Source organism: Epinephelus moara, chromosome 1 (genome assembly GCF_006386435.1).
Source record: "Epinephelus moara isolate mb chromosome 1, YSFRI_EMoa_1.0, whole genome shotgun sequence".
NCBI lineage: Eukaryota > Metazoa > Chordata > Actinopteri > Perciformes > Serranidae > Epinephelus > Epinephelus moara.
Genome location: NC_065506.1, coordinates 19,833,397 through 19,860,872, shown reverse-complemented (window position 1 = coordinate 19,860,872; position 27,476 = coordinate 19,833,397). Strand labels below are relative to the sequence as shown.

At 42.0% G+C, this 27,476-nt stretch overlaps 1 protein-coding gene across 1 annotated transcript; it reads left to right on the top strand.

Annotated features, from left to right (window-relative positions):
* greb1 (growth regulating estrogen receptor binding 1) lies at positions 1-27,050 on the top strand. Its single transcript, XM_050043726.1, has 34 exons — positions 1-147; positions 5,713-5,873; positions 6,003-6,110; positions 6,810-6,986; positions 7,388-7,570; positions 9,364-9,477; positions 9,687-9,824; positions 11,810-11,971; positions 12,125-12,247; positions 13,981-14,166; positions 15,463-15,599; positions 15,926-16,202; positions 16,311-16,439; positions 16,546-16,755; positions 17,625-17,822; positions 17,953-18,136; positions 18,295-18,478; positions 18,613-18,749; positions 18,872-19,223; positions 19,349-19,464; positions 19,640-19,845; positions 19,966-20,581; positions 20,723-20,879; positions 20,968-21,070; positions 21,314-21,469; positions 21,607-21,743; positions 21,846-22,007; positions 22,905-23,109; positions 23,413-23,575; positions 23,711-23,829; positions 24,575-24,807; positions 25,119-25,319; positions 25,482-25,620; positions 26,498-27,050. The coding sequence occupies exons 2-34, from the start codon at positions 5,720-5,722 to the stop codon at positions 26,659-26,661; spliced, it is 6,030 nt and encodes a 2,009-aa protein (XP_049899683.1). The 5' UTR covers positions 1-147; positions 5,713-5,719; the 3' UTR covers positions 26,662-27,050.
* Positions 27,051-27,476: the final 426 nt, after the last annotated feature.

Here is a 27,476-nt window from a genome sequence, read left to right as displayed (position 1 = left end):
CCGTTCCTGAGGATCAGAGGTGATGACACGCGCGACACCCAGTCCCGCCGTAGGTCTCGCGCCGGAGACATGGTGACAGCGCGTCGGATCAACTTTCAGGCTTTTCATGAAGAATAGTTACCGCGCTTCTCCCGCTGGATAGTAGAGGTAAGTTATTTTCACATTGTGTTGTTTCACCGTGGTGTTGCCTTCAGGTAGAGAGTATGTTACCTTCACTGTCCTGTTAGTGATGACCGCCCAGTCTGTTGCAGATGCTGTTAGGAAACAAGAAACAATCACTTCTAATTATGTCTCAGAAACTGTGCAGCTGTGTGTTTTAGCTACTTGTTAAATGTGGACGTTTTGTTGGAAAACTCCACTTTTCACACTTTATTCGTGTTATTTTCATCGTCTTTACGCTGTAAAGGACAGTTGTGTGTGTAGTGTGGCGTTTGAGGTTTTAACTATGAACCCGTTTCTTATAAAAATGCCCCATTTTGTCTTTTCCTTGGCTAGCTAATATCCTGGGCTACATGTTCTCAAACCCCCTTTAACTTTGTAAACGGGTAACATGCTAGGCTATATTAATGTGTGATTTTTCCAGCAACAATAACGTTAGATAATTCCTGCATGTCATGCATTACCTGGTCATTTTTTTTCTGTCTTCTCAGAAACATATTTTCACGAGGTTATAACTTCAAATGCAGCTCTTGAATTAATATTTAGCATTGCAAAAATGTATTTTGGTCAAGCAATTTTGGCTACTTTTAAAACTTGTAACAGAAAATTTACAGACATTTCAGTGTAATTGCCCTTATATAAAACTGCAGTATGTAATAGAATAATTGCATGCTTATAGATACATCTGTGTTGGGAACACACAGTTTTAAGGGTAGCTCTGTTAAGTGTTTTTTCATTTATTCTTTGAAATGTGCTATAAAAGGATATAAATAGGCGGCACGTCTCCAAGAGCTCCTTCATTATTGTTTTATTAACATGGTGATATTGACCCTGGTGTTTATGACTGTTATCAGGGTTGGAAATTAACTCTTTTTTTGTCCACCTGCCACTGTGCCACTGTCCAAAATCTACCAAAGCTCAATAGATTATACCTTTTCCCAGCAGTTGCATTTTTTACCAGCATTCGGCTGGTGACTGGTGCCAATTTGCAACCCTGGCTGTTTTATGTTTTGTGGAGACATACACAGAGATAGATAGAGCTGCTGCAGTTTGGGTATGCACAGTGTGCATGTACTGACTCCTGCTGCTGCTCCTAACATATGATGCTGTGTTAGATGTGTGAATAATTGCTAATAACAGATTTAATACATGTAATAATAATACATTTTATTTATACAGCGCTTTTACAGCTCTCAAAGATGCTTTACATTTAAAACCAAAGAAAAGAAGTACAAACATGTAAGTGCAAAGAGATAAACAGAAGACAAGGACAATATAAAACAACAAGGTGCAAAAGCATAGTGCATGTTAAGTCACATAAAACACTGCTTGATGTACAGCAACTAATCATAACGGGGGTATTTCAGCTCTTTCATGATCCAGTTTAAGTTTGTGATGCCTCTTGCAGCTTCAGTGTTTAAATCCATACTAAGGTACACACACAGCAAGATTTACATGCCTGTAGACAACACAAGATTCCCTGAAGTTGTGCAAGTAGGTGAGAGCAGAAGAGAAAAAAAACTGCTCAAGGACGTGGAGCAAGATAGCGAAGCAACAGGCAGAGCAGTCATTAAATAGTCAGGAAGTTGGAGCTTGGTGGTGTGTTCTAGTGATTTTTTTAATACTAACTCTAGCAGATAGATAGTGTCCTGTACAGTAGTCACACACTGTCCTGCAGAAGACAGCATATCTTTATGTTTGCCTGTATTACCTTAATGTAGCTCACAGGTGACAATGTGTTGCTATAGCATACTGGATAATTTGAGATTGTAAACATGGCACATACAGGAATAAGTTCATTGCAATGCTTGTAAATGTTAGAAGGTGCCTGCAGGGCAGTAATAGGAGAAGCAGTGTTTTGGCAGAGTTGACAGGTTAGCTGAGAGGCTGACCAGTTCAGCATGTGTGCGTGAGTGTGCGGATGCATAGCTGAAAGGCTGGCTGAACAGTTGGCCAGTTGGCTAGCTGGCCATCGATCCGATGTCTGTTGAGCAAACTGTGAATGAGAGCATTTGCTGTGGGTCACTGGTCAGTGATGAACCCATCTGAGGGGCTGCTTGTGTGTGTGTGTGTGTGTGTGTGTTAACAACTGACATCTCTTTGCATATGTGCTTGGCTGTGGGTCAGTGGCTACAGAGCATCTGCGAAGCTGGAACTTTTTCTGTCCCAATTCTACTTTTCATGGCTGAAAGAGATGCTGCACTGACCAGCTGACACTGCTCGACATTCCTCAGCCTTATCTCTCACTCACACTGACACACACACACACACACACAAGCACAGTTTCTGCTGATGTGTGTTTGTACATATTATGCATATTCGTATGCACACATTCACTTAACTGTGCATGTCTGCCTTTGTGTGTGTAACTGTGTAACATGATCCGCTACTGAAGGTGCAAGGGTGAAGGTTGGAGACCCCAACTCTGCTTGTCAGTCCGAACAGAAAGAAAGGATAGCAGTGATGCCGTGTGTGTGTGTGTGTGTGTGTGTGTGTGTGTGTGAGAGACTAGTATGTGGGCCTGATCAACAGAGAGAGAGCCTGGGGTTCTTATCTGACCTCTCCCAGAATGACCTTTCACCCCTCAAGACAAGCCCTTTGTGTCCACTGAGCCTGAGCCCATGGGAGAGCGTGTGTGTGGGTGTGTATGTGTGTGTGCACATCCACATATGTGTGTGTGCACATGTTGGAAGTATAAGCCACATCAAAGTCTTGCTTAAACATTGTCATCAGGTCTCACCTTTGACCTTGCGGTCATGAGATATCCCTCAAACTAATACATCAGTGCCTTAAAAGCAGAGAGCATGTATATGAGGGTTTGCATATATTAGCAAGGCGCTGAGCAGTGTTAAGTCCTGACAGGTGATGTGTAGTGACATTTAGCAGTAAATTCAAATACTTTTTCATACAAAATATCTTTGGTTCCAAACAATAAGATGCTAACAACGGATTTTACTTCATCATTTCCAGAATTACAAAGACTCACAGAAGGTTAAGGCTGTCTTAGAAAGTATTTGCAGATCAGCCTTATTTATCTTGCCATGAATTATTATCCAAAAAATTTAAGAACTCCTTTAAAGTGTTAAAATACTTGGAAAAGCTATGATGTGATAGTGTTATCCTTGGGTTGCATGGGGCTCAAACTTTAAAGGGATCCTAACTACAGGTTTGTATGTGTAACATTGGGTGTTTGGGGATGGTGGTGGTGGTGGTGGTGGTGTAGAGGGGGTCCAAGAGGTCATAAAACACCACAATAGTGTCTCTCTCCCCAGGGTGAAAGAAAGAGGAGCAGAGAAAAAGAGGAGGGGGGAGATGAAAGGATCTCCCACTTCCATGTCAGGGAGAGAGGAAGGAGGGGGAGATGGGAGGAGAAAAGATCAACAAAGCTTCGTTAAAAGTTTTATCATTCCGCTTATTTCTGTCATGTCAAGTCAGTTTTATTTATATAGCCTTAATCACAAATCACAGTTTGGCTCAGGGGGCTTTAAAATCTGTACAGCATTCAGCACCCTCTGTCTTTAGACCCTCACAGTGGATAAGGAAAAAAATCCCTTCCCCAAAAAAACCCTTAAATGGGGGGTAAAAGAATCTCTCATCTCTGCTACATGTCTTCTTTTATGCATCACAGGTGTTTCGGGTTTCGTTAGGAACAGATATTCTTTAAAAATAAATGTGGGATGTGTATAACGCTGTGCCAAGCAGAGATTAAAATGTACAAATGCGCAGCATGGCTCATGTGCTTCCTCACAGCCCTTAGATTTTAAAGCACAGTGTTAAACATTACAGTAGACACACCTGCATCAGTACCTGCAGACAATTCACTCTTTGATGTTTTACAATTTTTTTAAATTTTATGTTAACCTCTTAAATGTAGAGCAACAGTAACCATGTAATTAAGCATGTAAAATGCCTTCAGGTTAACATTTACAGTACTTGGTTATCTGAATCACAGTTGGTCAGTAGTAAAGGATTTTGGTCGAGATTCAATAAAAGGTGGAATACACCTCCTAGCTTTCATCTCCTCCCTGTCTCCTCTTCCTCTGGTTGTAAAAAGATCAGTCTGTTCTTTGGTAGAAGGTGTGATTACTTCCTCTCAGCGCCGGCTGTGTTATGACAGGGCTTTTTGTCTTCCGTCCTCTGTCTCCCTACAAAGTGGTGCAAGGCATTAAAAGTCTGCGCTGCTTCTTTACATATGAAAGTGTGGAAGCAGAAGGTGGCTCGTAAGGTGTGTGTGTGTGTGAGAGAGAGAGAGATAGGGACAGAGAGGGAGAGAGTGTGTTTGTGTGTGTTTCCATCTCCAACATGAATTTCAAGAGGAAAATATTACGTAAACTGAGAGCACTTTCACAGGACTTGGCCTGTTTACATCAGCATGTGGAACATTATTTGACAACATGCAGACAACTAGAGAAAATCTAAACTCGTGTAGCTGGTAGCATCTGTAGCTAATGCTTCACTTACAGAAGGGTCCCTTATTATTATCAAAGTACATGTCTTTTTTTTATAAGCAGGGTGGTGTGATTGTAACTGTAAAAAAAAGTTTTGTTTGTTTGTTATATTTGTTGTTGCTCCTCTTTTCTTGTTTTGGTCAGCATGTTTTTTCCACTGGCAGTGGCAATAATAATGATATTTTTTATAGTTTCAGGTTAGTTTTTAAGCTAAAACTGTGTCACGGCTGCTGTTTTACATTTGTTCACCCTGAGTTTGCCCCCATTTTTATGACAATGGGATGTGGGGAAATAATTGTGAAGTCATACAAATGTGGAGCCATGTAGAGAGTTAAAAAATTAGGACTATTTTTATTGTTGTGTTTGCTTCTTCAGGGACGTTTCATGAAAAAGGATGGCGAACCAGGTTACAAAAAAGTTTAAATTAAATTGCATAAATGTTTTTGCTGTCTAGGGTGCATTGTTTTGTGAAGCGTGCTTACAGAGACAGTGAAAGTTAATATTTTTAAGGTCTTATCAAATTGCTGTTGTTTGTTTCATACTGTCTTTGGTTCTGTTGTTTACAAGAACATCTATGGGAAGCTGTAGTCCTGCTAACCTGTAGTGTAAAACACAGCGTTAAGCCTGTAATCTGACAGGCTAGTCTTTTCATTAAGATGACCTGTCAGTGAGTCACATGCTACTAGGTTTGTCAGTTACTCATTTGTAGAGTGTGTGTGTGTGTGTGTGTGTGTGTGTGTGTGTCTTAGTATCCTGTCTTTTTCATAATATTTTTCCTAGTTTTTTCTTTTATTATCCCTTTCTTTTTCCAAAGGATCTTGTCGGTCACATATCACAGGAATGAATTCTATATTTCATGTTACTTTCTCAAGATTAAACTTAAGAAAGCAACTTAGATACTCAGTTTTACAGTGTAATGGAGCAGCTGGTAAATCTGTACTTAGAGATCCTGAAAAAGAACCAAAGTGTGACTATCCGTGTAGTAAAAGTTTAACTGGACAGAAAAAACATTACATTAGTAAATTATTAATGCAAACAAAAACAAATTACATCAGTTAACACGTATATCTTGATTGTCCAACACAAGGCTCCTGTGTCTTTGCAGGACACCAATGGGGAACTCCTATGCAGGCCAGCTGCGGACCACGCGCTTTGAGGAGGTCCTCCATAACTCCATTGAGGCATCGCTGAGGTCGAACACTGTAGTTCCTCGACCTGTCTTCTCACAGCTGTACCTTGAGACAGAGCAGCCATTGGCACATGATGGTGGGTTGCAGGGTGTGCTGACGGGTTCAGCTGAAGTGCCTATCTCCTCTGACTAAATTGCATAGGTATAATTTTTTCATTCTCGTTCACCATTAAAATTGCATATTTCTTTATGTATGTCCCCGACAGGCCGCACAGAGAATGATGATGAAGACGATGAAGATGGCTCAGAGTCTAACAGCCCCCCAATACCCTATCAGATGAAGCCCCCACCTGAGGGCTGCTGCACCACAGATGGTTTGTACACATACACATATATGTGTGCTCAAAGAAATCTAAAAAACATCACACAAAGGGCCACATTTACTTTTGTCTTTGACTCTATTCTACTCACTTTTGGTACCACTTTTTTTTTTTTTTTCTCAGTTTCATTTTCCACTGCAGATAGTACCCCGTCAGTGTAGGCAAGACCCTAAGCTGACCATCATAGCGTCATAGCAATGTCACGAAAAACTGCCATGACATCATCTTCAAAGCAACGTTGTGTGCCCAAAAGCCCTTTGTTGGTTAGGTTTAGGAAGAAGAGCGTGCTTTGGGTTAAAATGAAAAAGACTGAGTGCTGCTGGTGTCGTCGGATTCTCAGCCAGATCCACCCCTCGCACCTTCACCGCTCCACCCTCTCATCTAAATATCATCACTCTTGGCTCCAAACAAACAAGATGACAACCACCAAAATGCCATCCACAAACCAATGGATGACTTTGCAGTGTTAAAACCAAAGAAAAACAGTTTTGAATGAGTTTTGAATTTGCCTGTACTAGAAATCTCAATGACGAAAAAGCAGCAGAAAAGTATCCACATCAGCTGTTTACATAGTGTCTGTCAGGGCTGTTCTTATTTATGCTACAGTAAGATAAAGTTATCTAAAAGTCATAGAAAAGCTTCCAGATCATTTTGTTTAAATAGTTGTCCCATCTTGTCTTTTCATCCCCACAGGCTTCTGTCAGGCAGGCAGGGACCTGCGTCTGTCCTCACTGGCATCAGATCCCCTGGATGTGCCCCCTGGGTTCATGTTGGTTGGGGTGAAGTCCCCCTCCCTCTCTGAGACCCTGCTGGTGTGTGCTGTAGACCGTCGCTTCCTGCCTGACGAACGGGGTCACAACGCACTGCTGGGTGAGGCAGGAGATTCACAGAGAAACAAAAAAATATCATCACTCTTGTTGAAAAGTCAAAAACTCTGAAAATATCAACTTTCAGGACTTGTTTTAAAGGAATAGTTCACCATTTTTGGGACATACTTTCATTTTCTTTCTTTCCAAGAGTGAGGTGATAAAATTCATCTTGTGTCTAAGCCTACCTTAACGTGACTACTGAAGACAAAGGGGAACAGCAACACAGGCTCTGTCCAAATTTAAAAAACACTCTCACATATAATACAAATGTTGAACAATTGCTTTAAAGTTGATGACAGTGCATTTTTGACATGATCGAGATGGTTGCATGATGTGTGAATGAAGAAAGATAAAATGAAGCCTGTCGTAATAGTACATTTTCTGTTCATGTGCTCCATCCAGGCTTCTCGGGGAACTGTATGGGCTGTGGAGAGAAAGGCTTTCGCTACTTCACAGAGTTCTCCAACCACATTAACCTAAAGCTTAGCACCCAGCCCAAGAAACAGAAGCACTTGAAGTACCATCTATACCGAAACAACCAGGGTGTGCTGGTCAAAGGAGCTCCCATCTGCTGGAGAGGACACGGTAGGAAATGGACTGGAGTGATTTGTTTTTTGAAACTTACTTGTATGTTCACATTAAAGGCAGTGCTGTCCCTTCTGTGTTGCACTGATGGCTCAGCAGTGGAGAGGTTCATTGAAGATGAAGATGAACAAAGCATGAATAAAATGGTTTAGGTGAGAGGTATAAGTGCATAACTTAACAAGCCAGATGGTTTGCTACAATGACAAAAGTGTTACTTGCCATCTGTGTATCAGTACAGTATTGCCACGTAAAATATCGTAATACTAAGCTGTAACGAATTTTTCCCCTTCCCCTAACCATAGACTGTAAAAATAATGGACATAACTACCATGATGTCACCAATTGGTTTGTGGACTCATGTTTTAAAGCCTCAAGTTTGGCAATACGGCTGTTGCCATCATGTTTTTTTGGTCAGAAGAGGCTATGTTTGGTGGGGAGGCTGGTGCTGTGGGGGAGTCAGGGATGGATTTAAGTAACTGAGAAGCAGAGGACGCTATCGGCAGATAACCTGTCACCTGTCACTCTGCCCTGAATTATGCGTCATTTTAATTACTCCTTAATAAAATGTCAACAGGTGAGTTATATTGAAATTCACCACCTGTACAGTTGTCATGAAAGGGAAAATTAGCTATAGAGACCAAAACATGTTTTGTACCAGGCTGTAAACATGCTTATTTCAGCTGTAAAGTTGGGCATTCTATCATGGGGTTCTTGTGGATGGCCAGCCTCAAGTGGCCATTCGAAGAACTGCAGTTTTTGGCACCTGCATGTTGGCTTCATTTTTCAGTCCCAGAGGTTGTTCCTTACCCTTAACAGGCACAACACATGCATTAGGTTAAAGGGCCTTTACCATTAGCTCTTTTATTGTCTTACAAATGTCCAAAAGTCTGACTTGTATTGATTGGGAAACAATGAGTGTACGGGTCTGACCAGATGGACAGGTAGCAAAGCCTCGAGGACAGGTCCGGCCTTAAGGACAGGTGAAAGGTGAGACTACACAGTATACACAGAGGCCACAATCTGGAGGTAACCCATCAAATTAAAATGGTGTGATCGGACACCACCTGGTGAAAAGGCCTCCGAGAAAGAACACCAACCACGTGGATATTATGTTCTCTTAGTGTTTCTAACCACATCCTGTTGTCTGCTTAATACTGAAAGGTTACCATAGTAATCCTACAGTGATCCCACTGTTGCCCTAAAGTTACCATAGAAACTAATGAACAAGTTGTTCTTAATGTTTTCAATACTGAAGCTGAGCAGCGTCAGACTTGGAACCCAGTGTCTGTTCACCGTCAGTGACATAGGTTGGATAACTTGTCTTGGCTCATTTCTCACGAAAAGAAAACACACTATTTTCCTGGACCCTTGCTTTGGTATGAGAGGAGTATGAAATAGGAGAGAGGGAGAAGCATACAGTGTGTGACATGCAGTTAGAAACAGAAACAATATCCATCTATCACACACACTCATTCCTGAATACCTCCATACCAGTCATTCACTGTCTCCTCCTCTGCTGCAGGGCCATTTACTCACTCCAGAGCAGTGTTGTATTATTAAGTCCAGCCTGTTTTAAGAAGCAGGTTTGCTGAGTTATCTGGATCAGATCATGGTTCTAAATCTGAGTGACTTCCTGGCTTTACTCAGAAAAGTTGGTGAACTTACTTTTTGGAACAGCCTCTGTTATTAGTCAGAAGTGTCCCAACAGTCCAGTAGCAAAATCCTAGCCACTGGAAAGTTTCTATCTCCATGGATATGAAATGACTTTGTCAATGCATCTGTGTGTGTTTCAGATGGCAGGATGAGACCGTTGGGGCCCAGCCTCTCAGAAGGCCATGCGACATCAGATGAACAGCCACCAAACATGTCACTGACTCATCCAACACTCACACCTGGCAGCTACACAGGTAACACACACTAATGCAAACACAGAGATTTGTTGCAGAGTTGATGTTCTCATCAAAAATTGTTCTGTTGTCTTGGTGGTTTGTTTGTGTTCTCACTTGTAACAGAAAGATGGACACAATACGCCATAATCACAGACATATTTGTTATGAAAAGTTTCAGTTATCAATATTACTGATTTATCTTTGTCTGTCTATCTATCTGGGAACAGCAGGATCAAATGTAGACCCAACAGGTCTACCACAAATAGCTGACGTCCCCCACTCGCTGACAAATGGCAACCATGCTGTTCCCTCCATCGCCCAGCCACCTTTAAATCAGTCAGGGCCTGGGAGACCCACGGCTACAGGTACAGATTGTGCAGACTTCAGCTCTATAATCCAGTTGATATCCAGAAGGAAGTGTATGTCCTGTCCTGTATGACATGTCATTTGAACAGTTGTTATTTCATGTGTATGTTATGTTTGTGTAGAAAAAGTAGAAACAGTTTTGCTAGCCCTTACGTCTTTCACATCCTACAGTACTACACAAAAAACATAAAATCTCTATACTGAACAGAAACTATATCAAATGCACCTTATTTCTGCACTTTTTTCACTTTCTTCACTACAGAAAGTGAGATTTCTAAACATCTGCAGTCAGATTATCTCTGGCTTTGTGCAGCATCCTGATTGCTGAAACACTGTGTAAATGAGAAACCCAAGTCCCTCTCAGATATGCACTTCACTCCACAAATGTCCTGGCACTTCTACATTAACATTTTACATAACTTTTTTAAATATCCTGTGTCATTTTACCATAAATGTTATACCAGGGAGAGATAGTAAAGGTCCAGTGGGTATCATTCAGAGGCATCTATTAGCAGAAATGGTATATAATATTCATAACTATGTTTTCATTAGTTTATAATGACCTGAAACTCAGAATCTGTTTTTGTTACCTTAGAATGAGCGGTTTCTATCTATATAGGGAGCAGGTCCTCTTCCAAAGAGATGGGAACTATGGGGACATTCACGTTTTTGTGTCAGCGACAGTCGTTCTCCTATAGTCTTGGCATACTGGATAAGTTGAGGCTCTGCAACCACATCGCTAGATGCCACTAAATCCTACGTATCGGACCTTAAACTGAACATTTTGTTCCACCTATGTGGATGTAAATCTATCTTTTTTCTTGAACGCAAGGACAGAAGATCTATTTCATGACCCCAAATAATGTCAGTTTTCAACATGACAGTAAAAGTTCCTCAATATTAATTAACAATGCTTGTGAAGATACAATAGAGAAGATTATCTTTTATTCGTCCCACAGCTGGGATATTTCAGCAGCAAAGAGACAGCAGCAGAGATCATCTAAAAGAAAAAGGCAAAACTGAAAAGTTACTTATGGAATCTGATAACACAGTGACTACCTGCATGTAAACTGGTGTTTATTGCTATCAGGATGGTGTAGCTCATCTAAAGTGTAGCATAATTTCTCACTGTTGTGGCCTCTTGTGTGCATGTAAGCATGGTCAGTTTGTGTCTGTTGTCATTAAGCCCCTCCCCTGGGTTTCTTCACGCCTCTAAAAGGCAGCGCCCCTACCACCAGCAGCCCACACTGTGTGTGTGTGTGTGTGTGTGTGTTTGTGTGTGTGTGTGTGTGTGTGTGTGTGTTATAACACCCTTGCCATACAGGCAGCTGCATTGTGTGTTGGGGGTTGTCCTTTGTCTTTCTCCCTCTCCCTCTGTCTGTCACCTCCATTAACCAGGGTTGTAAAATTCCCTCTCTGTCTCGTCTCTTTCCCTGCCTTCCCGCTGAATGAAAAGCTTCCTTCCTGTCGATGTTGTTTTTTTCATGGTCCCTTTTAACAAGTGGACCTTTTATGTGTCTCCCTATTACTGCATTTCAACAGAGTTTGAGAGGAAGAGGAAGAGACAGGTTAATGTATGACTAAAATACAACTGTTTTCATTACAGTATCAACAGCGGGCCATTCTAAAACATCAACATAGTGGATGTTCTGTTGATTTGGGGGTTATTAGAATAAGAAAAGTGACTCATCTGCGGTACAGTAAATCTTTCCTAAAGCATATTAAAGCAGCAACAACATCCCGTAGCTGGGGACAAAGTAGAAAACTGTAAAATAGGAAGAAAAAATAAAACATTTTTTATAATAAATGTACCGATGACAAAATAAATAAGTATTTCAGTTCTTGTAAGTTCAGACTGTAAATATAAAAAAATTGTGAAAAACTATCTTGGTGGCAAGCTCACTGACTACATTGTAAACATTAAAAATATAAAATACAAACTTTTAAGCTAATACTCTATGTGATCCTGTTCTTTATCCTGCAGGGTCCCATGCAAATGCTGGTCCTCCAAAAAAGAGGCACAAGGGCTGGTCGCCTGAGTCAGCTGCCAACAATCTGCCAGAGAGCACTGTGAAGACACCACCATCTTCATCAGCCTCATCAGCATTATCAGTGCCTTCTGTAATCACAAATGGATCCAGATCAGGTAAAAAGAGGAGAAGAGACACAGCATATAGACAGAAAAGATAAAGGGAGAAATGTATCAGGAAATTTGAGATATTTATTTATTGTTATATGTGTAAATAAAACAGTTGTGTGTTGCTTGCAGTGTTTAAATATTTTTTTGTGCTTTCTCCAGAGACTGCAGCCCCGCTGACTTCATCACAAGGGTCCTTAACCCCTCTATCCCCCCCAGGCCTGTCAGTGACAATCCCTGATCAGCTCCTACACACCTGCAGACTGCAACCTGTCATCTTCAAAGGTCAGATGGAGCACACTCACTCTGTACAATATTATGTGTACCTGTTACAGTGTTGCCTAACTCATCAGTCAAAGTAAATATTGACTAGCTGGTGTTTGGTGAACATTTTTCCACCCAGCTGTCAGTACTGGACTTTCTCAGGCAGGTGAACAGGTGAGGTTTTCAGTCACTACCCAACAGATGGCCAGTTTAGCTTGCTTCTCCTCACAGGTTAGAGGTCGGCTTACTCCTGAGGCTGTTTCTCTTCTTTGTCCTCCCCTTCCAACCTTTCACCCCTTTGTATCAACTGTCAAATCATCCACCTTCCTTCTCCATCCTCTTTGTCCTAAACTGCCTCTTATATCTGGTGTATGTACTTTCATCCTTTTATTTTCTTTTATGTGTTCACTTCATATTCATCATCTATCTGCCCTTCACCCCACCAACCACCCACCTTGTCAGTTCCTGTCCTTCACTTTAGCTGCTCTTTGTGCCTTATATTGTACATCCCTACCCCTACTATTATCCTCTCTCTCCCTTGGGAGTGGAAAGAACTGCATTTTCCCACCACTCCTGTACAACAACTGGTCTCTATTTGGGTTTGTTGCAGTGGAAGCTTTTCATGTAGTAACTCAAAGAAACACAAACCATAAAATAAAATCTAACAAAGTTCATGATAAAATGTATGTGTCCTTTTCTTGTCATAAAACAGCAGGTGATAGCCTTTATGACTCAGATGAAATTGTGTGCATCGTGTCCATTGTGATTATCACATTACATAATTTCATAAAGTGTTCGACCGTTTTTCCATCCAGCTGTTAGCCAAAGCCTCGTGCTTTTCCATCCATGTATTACATTACATTCATTTGGCAGATTCTTTCGTCCAAAAGGGAACTTTCCCATCCATTTACATCAGGAGCAGTTTTGGGTTTTGTATCTTGTCCAAAGACACTTCAGCATGCAGGATGCAAACTACAGGGGAGCCAGGGGAAGTTGGCTCTTCTTAAGAAGAAGAAGACATTAGCTCCCCTGAAAACATGGTTTATGAAACTTTGAGGGGTCTCAAAAATTAAAATTAAAATATTGACAGTATTTTTGCCACGCCCCGTTTATACGACAACGATTTCAACTGAAAACGGTAAACTTTAGTTGCGTTTTGGCCGATCGTTTACACGACAGCAGCGTTTTGGGTGCCTGAAAACGCAACGATTCGAAAATAGGTTCCAGAGTGCAACTTTTTGGAAACGGCAGCGTCTCCATTGTCATGTAAACTTGCAATATGCAGTTCCTCTGAAAACGGAGACTTTTCGCACATGCGCATTACGGGGCTTTAATCATCATGGATCTTGCGTAAAATCTGGCTTTAATTGATGTACGATTCATGCATGAGGGTTAATTCATCATTCACTATATGCTTTATATTATTCTTACCATCACCGTCAAATTGGGGTGGCCCAATGTCATAAACTTCACTCAACACAAGCTTGCAGCTAGAAATGTTTCTTTGCAACAAGAGTTACAGTCAGGCCCAAAATGCCCCTTTAAAAAAAGTTGTCTCTCTCAAAAGCTATGGTATATTGCACACTATCAACATGCGGAAAAGAGGAGGAGGGGATCTGCAGAATGACATCAGCATTAACCCTTAAGGTTAATGGCCAAATCCACCACCTCAGCCACTACCCCCACTCCAAGTTATAATCTCAGCCTCCTCACTGGGTTCATCTGTTTCCTCTGTCTCCCTCTCATTGATACAGGTCATGGCTCACTCCCCCAGCTGACTGGAAATGTCAGCGAAGTGCTCGTCAGTTCTCTGCTTCAGAGTTGTTACCTGAGCTCCCAGACACTCCCTAGAGTCTACCAGCACTATGGCCCGTCACCCATTCAGCCATTGTCGGCTGAGATGCAGATTCTACTCACAGTCTACTACCTTGTTCAGCTAGGTCAGTCTAAAACCTTCTTCCTGCATAAAGTCTTCAATCATACGCAGCCAGAGAGGAGGCAACTCATTGACCTTTTGATGATATCAGTGCTGTGTCTCATAATGACCACTGGGGGGCAGACAGGATAACAGTTAAGAAATAGAAAGCTGCATGCTCAAAAGCTGACGCTACACTGCAATGCTGTCTCTAAATGTTGAATAATACAATTAATGTATGAATGATGTGGAATATGTTATAACATTTAAGTTTTTATGAAAAACTGATGCCACACTGAATTGCTGGTTTTAATGTGTAAGAATAAGGTAAAGTGATAGGAATAGTTGAAAAGGTTATAATGGGTCTAATTAGCATGAATGTCATTGAAAAGTTGCATGATATCAATACTGTGAAATATATTAAGTCTTTTTGAAAAGCTGGCGCAACACTGAAATGTTGACTTAAATTTGTAGGAATAAGATGAATCAGTAGGACTAGATTGAAACGTGGAAGCAGGTCAAAGTAATATGAATGTTACTGAAAAGTTAAATGATACCAATACTGTCAAATAATTTAAGATTTGTGTAGAGGCTTACACTACACTGAATTGCTGGTGCAAATGTGTTAGAATAAGGTGAAGTAATAGGGAGGAATAGCTGAAAAAGTGGGAATGGCTCTAATTAGTATAAATGTCATTGAAAAGTTAAATGATAGCCATAATGTATTAAAAGATGTGGACCTCAGTTGCTGGCCTTAAAAGCTGAATAATGTCCATGATGTTTTAAAGATATGGACCACTGTAAGGTTTGACTTGAGCTTCTAGCTAAAAGTATGAATAAGTGGAAAATACATGAAAATGCTTTTCAAAAGACTGAAATTTTCTGAAAGTCTTGTTCATTTGTCTGTGTGTGACAAACTGTACTTAATAGCTGATCTAAATCACCTGTGTGTCTTCAACTGTGATCAAAGGTTAGATTGGTGAGTGAGTCCTGGGTCAAACAGTCAACTTCAGAGAAATTTAGCTGAAGCACACATTACATCTCAGTCTGTCCCGCAGCGATGAAAGGTTGCCCTGGTAATGCTAACTCCTAAGTGAACCCATTGAACTGGGTCAGGTGGTTAATCCTATACAAATTTGAATTGGGAAAATTTCTTATAAAATGGTGATAAAGTGGTTTTGGAAAGTTTCTACATTGAAAATGTGAATCAAGCTGAGGTCTTCTCACTCTTGCTATTGTTAGTCCTCTAAATAAAAACATATTTCATAAAAAGCTACTGGCACTTACTTGTTTCTTTCTCTCTCACCTATATTCACCCAAGGTCCTGACCAGGTGCCCCTGATAGAGGACTTGGAGCAGATATTCATGAGGTCATGGAGGGAGTCCCACCTCAGTGAGATCAGACAGTACCAGCAGCCTCAAACACCGGCCACCCAAGGGAGGCACTATGGCATAGAGGTAAGACAGGGTTTCTTAGAATTGTCCTGTTGGCAAATGTTTGAGTCTTAAAAAAAAATAACTTGACAGAAAGTTTAGAATTCAAATAAGCAAACACATTTACAAGTGAAATTTATGCCCCAGGGTTTTAGGAAACCTTAGTCATGTAAAGCTGTACACATTACCAATTCACACCTTTTAACATCACAGAAAGCGCTACTCTCTTCCCATCTAGCTTAACATGCAGCCATCTTCTTGCAGCATATTGCAGAAACAAAAACTGATGACAAGGCAGAGTAGACTTAATAAATGCACAAATTGCTCATCTTTTTCTACTCTGTCTCCAGACCCAATCCACCCTGCCTGGACTCCCTCAGCATCTCTCCCTACCTCCCCATAGCCAACAACCCCTGACCCCCAGCCAGCTTCCTTGGCTCGCCCAGCTGGCTGCCTCGTCCTGTGGAGAGGGCGTGGTGGTGTTAGGGGAGCAGATTGGATCTTTGGCTCAAGGCCTCCAGCAAACGTTTAGCAGGTTAATGGAAGGACGGCTTGAAAACACCAACTATGTGGTGATTATTGTCACTGCACCAGGACAGGAAACGCAGTCCTGTGTGGTAGTCACAGGTAGGAGTTGTGTTTTTTTATGTATGTGCGAATGTTGTGAAATTGTCCTGAACATTAAACTAAAAGAATAAAGCAGATTTTAATTCAGTGTATTTGTGTGTGTTTTAGGTAAACACCAGTGTCGTGCCTTGGCAGAAAATATGTTCTCACCCAGTGAAGGTCTGAAAGAAATCAATCACCAGCTCTCCACTGGTGTCGCCCAGGAACTCATCCACTACTGCAACTCCCTCGGACAAGGTCTGTCTGCCCTTTTTACATGCACATTTGTGTGTGCAGTGCAGGCATACTGTTGTGTGTTTTATTCATAGTTTACCAACATCTAGTGTTCCTCTCTGTTTCTCAGATGGTGATTTGGATTCCCTGCTGGATAATGCCACTGTGGACAGCAACGAGCCATCTCCCTTATCCAGTAGTCAGGAATCAGCTGAAGAGAGGAGCCTTAAAACCACACACAGTCCTAAAGACACAAGCAGTCCAAAGGATTCACACACACAGTCAAAAGACTCGCCCAGCCCTAAAGAGAGAGCTTTAAGTGCCAAAGACACCTGTTCAGGTGAGACACAGACAGCTTGATGTGTACATTGTGTATGAATGCATTTGTTTACCTCACCTTAGTGTGAAAATGCTTCAGGCAGATGTCATCCATTAAGAGTCAGACAGTGAGCAGTCTTACAAATATCTTGGGACAATTATTGACTCAAAATTGGGCTGTCCTTTTTCCACATTGACAAAACCATGATGAATCTATTCTGTTGTATCTTTTACTGCATCAGTTTTATCTTGGCCAGACCACAGCATGCAAGGCCAGCCCTATAAATGCAAAGGTCTGTCCATCACTGAGGGAGTGACTGATTGAATGATGTGTATTGTGTATTGCTTTTCAGTCATTACTGAGATGAAAGATTTGCAACAACAATGCACATGTGCCTCATAAGCAACATTGCTGTATTTATTTATTTTATTTAAGTGGTTCAGTGATTATTGGAGCTTTGAGAACTTTTATCATGTCAGTCTGTTATCTGTGTTGTTTGTAAAATGTGTGTCAAGATGGATCCCTCATCTACTGCAAACCAAATCTACTTCCGAGTAAAAGTAAAGTAATCTTACCCTGTACAGGTTCTGCCAGGTTAATTCATACTGTATCCTGTGTTTGAACTAATTTCCTAAATTGAGAACTTCCTATTTGCCCCAGTCTTACTTTGTATGTTTCTTCAGTTTGCCTTTTGACTTACTGCTGATGCAACTTTTCCCTGGGATTCATTTGATTTGCTTTAAGACATAGAAGAGTAGTCTGCATGTATTTTCAAATTCTTTACTCTTTTTGCCAGTAACTGTGCACAGCTGATATCAGGACAATCGTTATATGTGAAACAAATCTTTTGTTGAATATGATGATAAGAATTTGTGGGGTTTTTTGTGTAGAATACTTCGTTGAGTGGCGTGTGGTTCGTCCCATTCAGCTGGCAGTAGCCAGAAAGCTGCTGTCCCATGTTTGTGCCATCGCAGACTCCAGCACACAGAACCTGGACCTTGGTTCCTTCGACAGGGTCAGCTTCCTCATCCTGGTACCGCCCTCTGAGGTCACATTTCAGCAGACTGTTCTCCACCTCTGGAGCTCTGGTTAGTTACATGTCTTTTATTTGTGTCGCCTTAAAAGGAAAGACAAGAAGAATCTTTTTAATTTGTGTGTATGCCCACAACATGATAGGTTTTTATGTTGACCCTCTTTTTCTTTGGCTGCGTACCTCAGGTGTCCTTCAGGAGCTTGGAGGTTCAGACCAGGAGTGTGGGTCTCAGCGGGAGGCTGAGCGTTATGTGGTCAAGATGGATCAGAGCGCTCAGGCACGAATTGACAGCCTAATCCAGGAAGCACAAAGCAACTCCTACACACTCTACATCCTGGTCCATGACCACGCCCACTGGGACATCAACAGGTGTGTGTTTGGTGTGTGAGAATGAGAAAGAGATCAGACAATCACTCCATTCACTTTTTATCGTTCATCAAAGCAACCTGGCACAACAAAAGCATCAACTAAGCAATGAGGCATGTATTCTTTCTTTTTCTGACTCTCTGTCACTTTCTCTTATTCAGTGCACCCCGCAGCAGCTCAGACAGTGATTTGGGTCTGGTGGACCAGCTGTTAAACTCCCGACATGTCAGAGACGCTCCAAACATCCTAATTCTCCACGTCACCTCCTTCCCCTTCGCTCTGCAGACACAGTTTACCCGCATCAGCCCGTACAACGAGATCCACTGGCCCTCTGCATACAGTAACGTAAGATGGAAGTCTGTGTGTGATAAACACTCTGTATTCAACACACACTGATGACTTATATCTAGAAGTTGACAAAAAATGATTGGGAGTGTACACCTGTGACATTGTGTGTTTGTGTGTGTGTGTGTGTGCAGGATGTGGACCTGTATCATGAGAAGACGCGCTATTTTGGTGTGTCAGAGCTCTTAGAGTCGACCCGTTCAGGGAGCAGCCTGCCTCTGATGCGATATGATTCCTCCTTTGAAAGCATGGCATCTGCCCTGGAAGAAAGGTAGCACAAACACATACATGCTTAGTCTACTCAAATATCCTATTCCTAACAAGCAAGATTGAATTACTTGCAGGCCTACATAATATATAGAGAAAGAAGCCCTAACAATCTCTCCGTCCCAGGTTCCCCAAGCTGCACAGTGCTGTGATCCGGACTACAGTTTTGATCCAGCACTACTGTGTGGCTCTGATGGCTGCATCTGGCAGAATCGGCAGCTCCCACAATCTCCACAAACACACCTCTGTGGAGACCTTAGAGATCGTGCAATCACTGCTCACTGCTGCCCAGCAATGTCCCGCCCACCATGGTCACATGGTCCTGCTGAGGATCCCGTCTTTGGCTCTGGCAGCATGGGCCCACCGACGGCTGTCCAGAGTGAGGAGGCAGCTGGGTCTGGAGGAGAGTTTTGAAATCATACTCGGGAATCCAAATCAAGCTTTAAATATTGGACAGAGCTTCATTGATCAGCTCAAGGTGGGGTAGTAGTTCATAATATCATAAAACACAGGATAAATGAGTTTATAGATGGATGAGCTTACAAGTAGAGAAACTTACTGACTGTGAAAATTGTATGTGTTCTGTATTTGTGTGTCCTGCAGACATGGCTGAAGATCCAGGATGCTGACTGGGTTCCTAGGACGTACCTGGAGCTAGAGGCCCTTCCTTGCATCTTGATCCTGTCAGGAGCAGAGCCACTGGGGGAATCACTGCCCAGGTACAGACACTGAGCTCCTAACTTCTGACCTAAAACACTGACCCTTTGTCCCCAACCCTCGCTGTACTGCAGTTTCACCACCAAGTGTTAACTTTATAGGAATGAAAATAGGTTTGATGTGTAACATTGAGACTTGCAAACTGGAGTTAAAACAGTGAATTCATTCTCTCCACAGGTCACTGAAGTATTGTGATCTCAGAGTGATAAGCTGCTCCTACCTTCAGCGAACCACACTTGAACAAGAGTTAGGACTAGCTGCTTATCTAGTGAGGGCAGAGTCACGACCCCCACACAACCCTGGACCAGGAAGTGACCTGCTGGAGAGTGATGCAGAGAAACTCAGCAGCACTGACAATGAGGAGGAGGAGGGACAGGAGAATGGTGAGATGAGATGCACATGAGCTGTTCTTTGAGATTCAAAAATTCGTTTAATGTTCATACTCTGAAGGGATAGCTCAACTGATTGTTTTCTTACTCTATTTTTCTTCCTTTCATTTCCAGGGGACTCCCCTCTGTCATGCAGTCAGCCGCTCCAGCAGTCAGACAGTGGTGCTGTAGATCCCTTCCCTGCCCAAAGCACCACCTCTCCAAATGTCCAGAAAGGGACCATCGACACCACACCATCTTCCTCACAATCACAGACTCAACTTCAACCATTGGCCCCGTTTCAGCCTTTTCCATATCCTCAGCCTGCGCTACACCAACAAATCCAACTTCAAGCGCAGAGTTATTCCCAGGCCCAACCGATCTCCCAGCTGCAGCCACAACCCCAGAATCCAAATCAGCTATTACCGCAAACAAGTTCCCAACCTTACGCTCAAACACTCCCCCATCATCAGTCCCTCTCCCAGATGCAGATGCCTCACCCTCAACCTCAGCCTCCTCCCCCTCCCCAGTCTCGTCGCCAACACTCCAAATCCACCTCCTCTGGCTCCTTGTCCCCGCGAGCCTCCTCTCCTCATCTGAGCTGCTCCTGGGCACGTGGAGTGAGTCGCCCGCCTTCTGTGCTCCTCCCTCGTGCCCTGTACGATATTATCACAGCCAGTGACAGCAGCGGGCTTCCACGATGTACCTCATTCCTGCCACACATGTCTGTCGCGTGGGCAAGCAGCTTCAGGTAAAACCGATTTAAATGTGAATGGTACCCAACCATGATCATATGAATCAAACTCTGAACAGTGGGCTTGATGTATTAAGCTGAATTAGTACATCTTCATCCATCATAGGGGGATTTTATAACTGTCTCTTTTGTGTGCAGGCCCTTGCTGAGTAAGATGATGACATGTACAGAACAGTCACTGTACTATCGCCAGTGGACAGTCCCCCGCTCCTACCACATGGACAGCAGCAATCGCACTGAAGGACGAAGTGACAACTTTCACCCTCGCAGACTGCTGCTCAGTGGACCCCCACAGGTAATTTCTTCTTATCTCTATCTTTTGTTCAAGCTCATGCCATGCTGTATATTTACAATAATGTCCCTTTTGTTTTTTCTATGGTCAGGTGGGTAAGACAGGAGCGTACCTGCACTTCCTGGGTATTCTGTCTCGGATGCTGATCAGGCTGATGGAGGTGGATATCTACGATGAAGAAGAGATCAACTACAGTCAGTACCTAACAGTATTCTAGCGTATCTAGGATTTTGTCAGAATGCATCCAGAATAGGCGTGCTGTAGTAGTTGGTGTTTCTGGTGTTGCAGTGTTCAGGCACACACCGATTACATTACTGCCATGAGGTAATTAATCTGTGTGAAAATCAGCATCCCTAGTCCAGAATAGGTTCTGATGTTAAATATTCACCAGTTGTAAACTCCTGTGTAATGCATTCACTTGTAATGTGTTTATTTAGGTGCACAGGCGGAGGGGGTGCAGTACCACCCACCCAATGCTTCCTGGCCCAATCCAGACATTCTGAGGACGATGCCCTTCGACTACACCATCCATGACCCCAAATATGATGACATCAGCTCTGTCTACAACCCTGGATATAAACCCAGCACTGAGGGTAGGCACAGTCAGAAAATAGACGTCAATAATTTAACACAGCCAATTGTGTTCACAGAACATTCATCTTGTAAAACAAATCATCAGAAGTAACCCGTAAATTATGATATTGTTGTTTGCCCCTGTTGTCTCTCCAAGGAAACCCTGTGCGCCAGGAGGATGTTTACCTACGTCGGCGGACATCTAGGATCAAGCTGTCTAAATACGCAGCCTATAACACCTACCACCACTGTGAACAGTGTCATCAGTACTTGGGCTTCAACCCCAGATACCAGGTCAGCAGAACACAACAAACACACACAGACAATCTCACACACTGCTTTTGAAGTGTAAATGTCACAGGTGATAATGTATGTCCTCTCTAATGTTATATTCAGATGTATGAGTCAACACTGCATGCCTTCACATTCACCCATCTACTGCTCGGTGAAGAGATCCAGCTCTACTTCATCATCCCAAAGTCTAAAGAGCACTACTTCAGCTTCAGCCAACCGGGAGGTCAGCTGGAGAGCATGCGGCTGCCTCTCACCTCTGATTGGGTGAGTCCTTCCTGAGTGGAACCTAAATGACTGAACCTTGAATACTAGCATTACAAACTGTTAAAAACAGCCACACTCAGAGGCTGATAGTTGTAGAGAGAGGGGTGAGATAACCGCTTAAATTTGGGTAGAAGGGAGCTAAATTTCATACAGTGTCTCTGTCACTAGCAGTCTTAGTGTAACACACAAGACAGTGACAGAAACAGTTGTGTAACATATGTCAAAAGAGCACGAGAGAGAACTTCAAACCCATCTTAGTTTCTCAACTCCATACAGCTGGCCAATTGCTGCATGATGTGAGTGTGAATGTTGGATTGTCGGTTTTAGGAACTTGCAGAAATTGTTAGATACAGCCCCTCAAATTCCGACATCAGGTGGTGGTGCTAAGATTGTCCTGTTACTGCTAATCTTACGATATAGAAAACATGTATAGAAATGTTAAAAATAAAAAATTAAACTAGATAAAAAGTGATGTGTATCATTGATTGACCCTTCCTCACATAACAAAAGAATGCTGATATTATGAAATATTTAAATTCTAGTTTAGAAAGAGTCTGTGTTTTGGTTAATCCCTTTTAGGTACAGATGCACATACCTCAACACATTAGAGGTGATTTGCAGGGTAACCACAGTGTAACATCCTTGAGCTCCACTAGGTGGTGCTACAGGGTAGACTATGCCTTAAACTGTTCTTATGGGAAATGGATTGCCATAGCCCATTGGTTGGTTAAAAAAATATGTGCAGAGCAGATTTCTGTTTGAGAGGATATTTTGTAAATTTAGTAAAGATCTAAAATCACAACCTCTGACCAGCACACCAGCCAGATAACATCTGAACACATTTTTTCATTGTTGATACTACTTAAATGTTTTCATTATTCATTTCACCTTCCCCAGAGCCCAGACTGTATCAAGAGTCCAATCTTCACCCCAACCACCGGACGTCATGAGCATGGTCTGTTTAACCTGTACCACGCTATGGATGGAGCCTCACATCTGCATATCCTGGTGGTCAAAGAGTATGAGATGGCTGTGTATAAGAAGTACTGGCCCAATCACATCATGCTTGTGCTGCCCACTGTCTTCAACGGAGCTGGAATAGGTATTTTACTATAACTGCCGTTAGAGCCCTATGTAGGGACTAGGGATGCACTGGGATCTGAATACGTTCATCAGGAAAGCACAAATAATTCGGTAGAAACAGATAATAATTCTACCCAAAGTTGCTTGATATTATCTGGGAATAAAAAATTTTAGTAAATTTTATTAGAAATTTTATTTCATAGGTTTTTATTATAGGCATGCTTAGCAGTTACACTGACTCATACATTACTGAAAAGTCGGTATTAATTGTCTTCATACTGTCTTTATACCACCTTTATAACCTCTTCCCGTTCTTCTGCAGGTGCTGCTCACTTCCTGATTAAAGAGCTGTCGTATCACAACTTGGAGCTGGAGCGCAGTCGGCGTTTGGAGGGAGGGGGTCCGGCAGGCGATGTATGGCCCTTCATCATCCTGGCAGATGACTCCTGTGTTATGTGGAACACAGTGGACCTCGACGCACGCAAGTACATACAAACAATATTTATATGAAAAACTGTGTTGGATGAAATGACTGTCACCTTTATTAGAAGTAAGGATTTGCTAATTCATTTTATGAGTAGGTTTTGATATAGTTTCTGTTTCCTTTCTGCTGTGGTCAGTGGTCCAGCGGAACACACTGTGTCACTGAAGCAGATCTTACAGCACATGGAGGCCTGTCCAGACCTGGCCCACTTTGGACTGTGCGGGATCAGGAAGTGGAGCAGCCGTGGATTTGCAGGTTAGGGGTCGTGATGTCAGCAACCTGAAAAAGTCAAGAATCATAGTCAGACTGTATTTTCAGTCTTTGTAAATACTAATCAAATTGACTTAACTTGACTTATTTTAACAAACTACAATCTCAAAATATTGCAATACAGTGTAATGACACACACAATGGAACAGTATAAGCTCTACAAACATAGTACAGTAAGTATTGTAAGGCTGTTGTATTGGACTGCAGAGGATACTTCAAAATAATGAGCTACTCCTGTTTCTGCTCATTAAGTTGCTATGAAACATTCAGGGCAGACTGTGCTTTCTGTAGATGCCTCATGTCTCGACTGTGGATACAAATTGTTACGATCCTATCTTTTCAGTGTAAGCTTGTTTACCTTAAAGATTTTACAAATATCATTTTAAAGTATAATTACTATATGTCTGGCTATATCTCAGGTCTTTCAGGTCCCCCTCCAGATACGTTTTCATGTGAAATACTCTGTTATGATTAATATTTTGAAACATGGTCTCCCATATGAAAAGGTTTTATTTTAAAAGGATAAAGGGTCTGGAAGCAGGTCCACTCTTTCTCCCTCATGCAGAAAATTCTGAATGAAAATTCTTTTGGTAAAAGAGCAGCGCTCATAAAGATGGCTAACACTAACATTAGAGGGAACGTAGGAGGGATACGTTTTAACCTCAGTCGGAGCCAGACTCTAATGAGGAGTCTGTTGTGCACCAACATGCATTTATTTTGATCCATCCAGGTCATAAACAGAGCGAGCCCTTCTCCAGAGGTCAGCTTCATGACTTTCTACTTCTCAATGTCGACCGGAGCCAGAATGTCCAATACGACCAAAACCGCTTCACCTGTCACGATGTGGACTTCACCCTGAGGCTACACAGTGCCGGGTTGCTCGTGTGCCGCTTTAACAGCTTCAGTGTCATGAAGAAGCAGATCGCCATAGGAGGATACAGGACGTTTATTATCAAGACCAAGGTAAATGCTGAAAACACACAAGAACACGACCACGTATCTCTCAAGGAGCAGAATAAAGACACAGATTTGTAGAATACTTGATGATTATTACTTTATGAATGCCACATTTGCAGCTACACAGGAACAAAAAAGAAATCTATAAAAATATTGAATTTGACTATAGGCTTTACTTTGTTTGGAAACTGATACATTGTCGACTAATCAATCTAAATATGAATTTGTGTAAGTATGTATCAGTTAATGACAGATATTTTAGTCACAAAACTTAATGGCAACAAAGGTTATTAAACAAAAGTTTGAAATGTCTCCAGATGACAGATGTTCCCACCTCAGTGGGGCCCTCGCAGTACATCTGTGCCCCGGACAGCAAGCACCTTTTCTTGGCGACACCAGCTCAGCTCCTCCTGGAAAAGTACCTTCAACACACCAGCCAGAAGCTGTTTCCCCTCAGCACCAAGAACTACACACACCCTGTACTTTCTGTGGACTGTTATCTTAATCTGGGACCTGAGGTACACACACACACACACACACACACACACACACACACACACACACACACACACACACATATTATTGTCTGTTTGTTCATGATAAATGATTAACCTCTGAACAGATGTATAGGTTCTTATACCCATACATTCCAGTAGTCACCCTCTTCTTGCTTCCTGCAGGTGACGGTGTGTTTCGTGAGTTCCAGACCTCACTCAGTCAACATCAGCACCACAGGCCTGCTGTTCAGCGGCCTTCTTCTCTGTTTCACAGACTCCTTTGTGACTCCTGGGTTCCTCAAGAAGTTCACCTTTCTCAAAGGTACAAACGCAGACTAAATAAAGACGATGAAAACATATACTGGTATGTGTGTTAAGGCCCAGACACACCAAACTGACTTTAAAGAACTAGCAGCAATGAAAGCCAACTGTCAGGTTAGGTTGCCTGTGTCTAGGCCAAAAAGTTGCACATGAACACACCACAAAGACCATTGCTGACAGCCAACCAGCATGTAGGTTCTGCGACTGCGGAAAAGGAAATAACTCCCCACACCAGCAGACAGCCAGTGAACAATAACACAAACCATCAGGAAACATTTCTGTTAGAGAGCTCAGTGGCTAAAAAGTTTTTATTTAAACCTTACATTATGTTATGATCTCACTCTATCTTGACTTTACTGTTTGTTTATTGTACTCACTTTAGTTTCTCTTCTCCTGCATTGAACTGAACTGCCAATCAGAGTGATTTCTTTCATCAGCGTGTTCTGCTGTCCCCACCATTGATCCAAATTTTGAATGTCGATTCAACATGTTGAATCGGCTAAAATAAAGCCAACAAGGGTCATAGCTGTGGGACACCACCAAGACTTGGGTAACGGATGCTCTCCTACAGCCCAATATTGACTTGACTCGATGTGTCAGGGCCCTTACAGATGGTGCATATGCAATAATGTATTGTAAAGAGCAAGCTATAATTCTTGAATCTCATTCTGAATTTCTAAAAGAGCTACATGCAACGTTTAAGTCAGAAAAACACATATCGAAGCCCCTGTGGAAAAGTGGCTGAGAGGCATTACCATATAACTGCAGTGTCATCGGATCAGTTCCAGCCAACGACCCCTACTGTCTATTCAATTAAGTCAGAAAATTATTTGATGTTTAAGTCACTATGTCCCTCCCTTCTGTGTACTTCCCTCCAGGTGCGACTCTGTGTGTCATCAGTGCAGACCGTAGCTCCTTGAGGCAGACGGTGGGCAGGCTGGAGCTGGAGGAGGAGTGGAGGTTCAGGCTCAGCGATGAGTTCCAGACTGCCAACGCCAAGGAGGACCGACCGCTCTTCTTCCTGACAGGGAAACATATTTGACTGAAACACACGGATACAGTGAGCTGCAACGAGTCACAGTCAGGACTGAAATCACTTAAATTGCCAAAGAGAAAAAATATAGTGTTTTTGTAGCATGACACTACGCACTAACATGATGTGACATGGCCAAGGAAACAAGGAAATAATTTTGCAATTTTTTTTTTTTGTTATGTGGACTTTATTGAGTCGTTTTTTATCTGAGTTAGCAAAAGATTGTTTACCATTATTGTGGTTAATGCACCACTTCATAAATCACTTTCACAGTAACCTTAGAAGAGTCATCTTTTTGATCCACTACAGTTGGTTTTCTTGAATTTATTTTGTTTTGATTGTACATTGTAGAGAAATGTAGTGATAAATAGTAAAATTGTAAAAAAAAAAAAAAGAAAGTCCTCCTGATCAAAACACAAAATCTTGATTGTATTTTTGAAGGAGGGGATGTAAACAAAACTGGAAATGATAAACTGCTTTTGTATTTTATTTGTGTTTGCAGTTTCAGCTGTGTTCACGTTTGTGTTGCAATCTCACAGTGTCCTGCACACCACCTTGTGAATATGAGAAGCTTTTAAAAAAGGGTCGACACAATCATTTGTGTGCAATGGTAGCCGGTTTTTGGCAACAAACGTTTTAATTGGGTGATTTTTGTAGAAGTTTGTTTTGCATGTCTCTTTTTACATATTGAAATTCTGTATTTTGAATATATTTTTGTCAGATTTGCATTTTGTAAAAAACAAAAAAAAAAAGTACTTATCCACTGTGTGTACAAGTAACAGTGTTGTGTTTGGATGTTCAACATTTGCTATGCTTTATGCTCT

Bases quoted from the DNA above. Each gene is read 5' to 3' on its own strand.
- greb1 (XM_050043726.1), top strand. From the start codon at position 5,720: ATGGGGAACTCCTATGCAGGCCAGCTGCGGACCACGCGCTTTGAGGAG. The intron at 9,825-11,809 runs GTACAGATTGTG...TTTATCCTGCAG, and splicing joins TGGGAGACCCACGGCTACAG to GGTCCCATGCAAATGCTGGT. The intron at 21,071-21,313 runs GTCAGTACCTAA...GTGTTTATTTAG, and splicing joins TGAAGAAGAGATCAACTACA to GTGCACAGGCGGAGGGGGTG.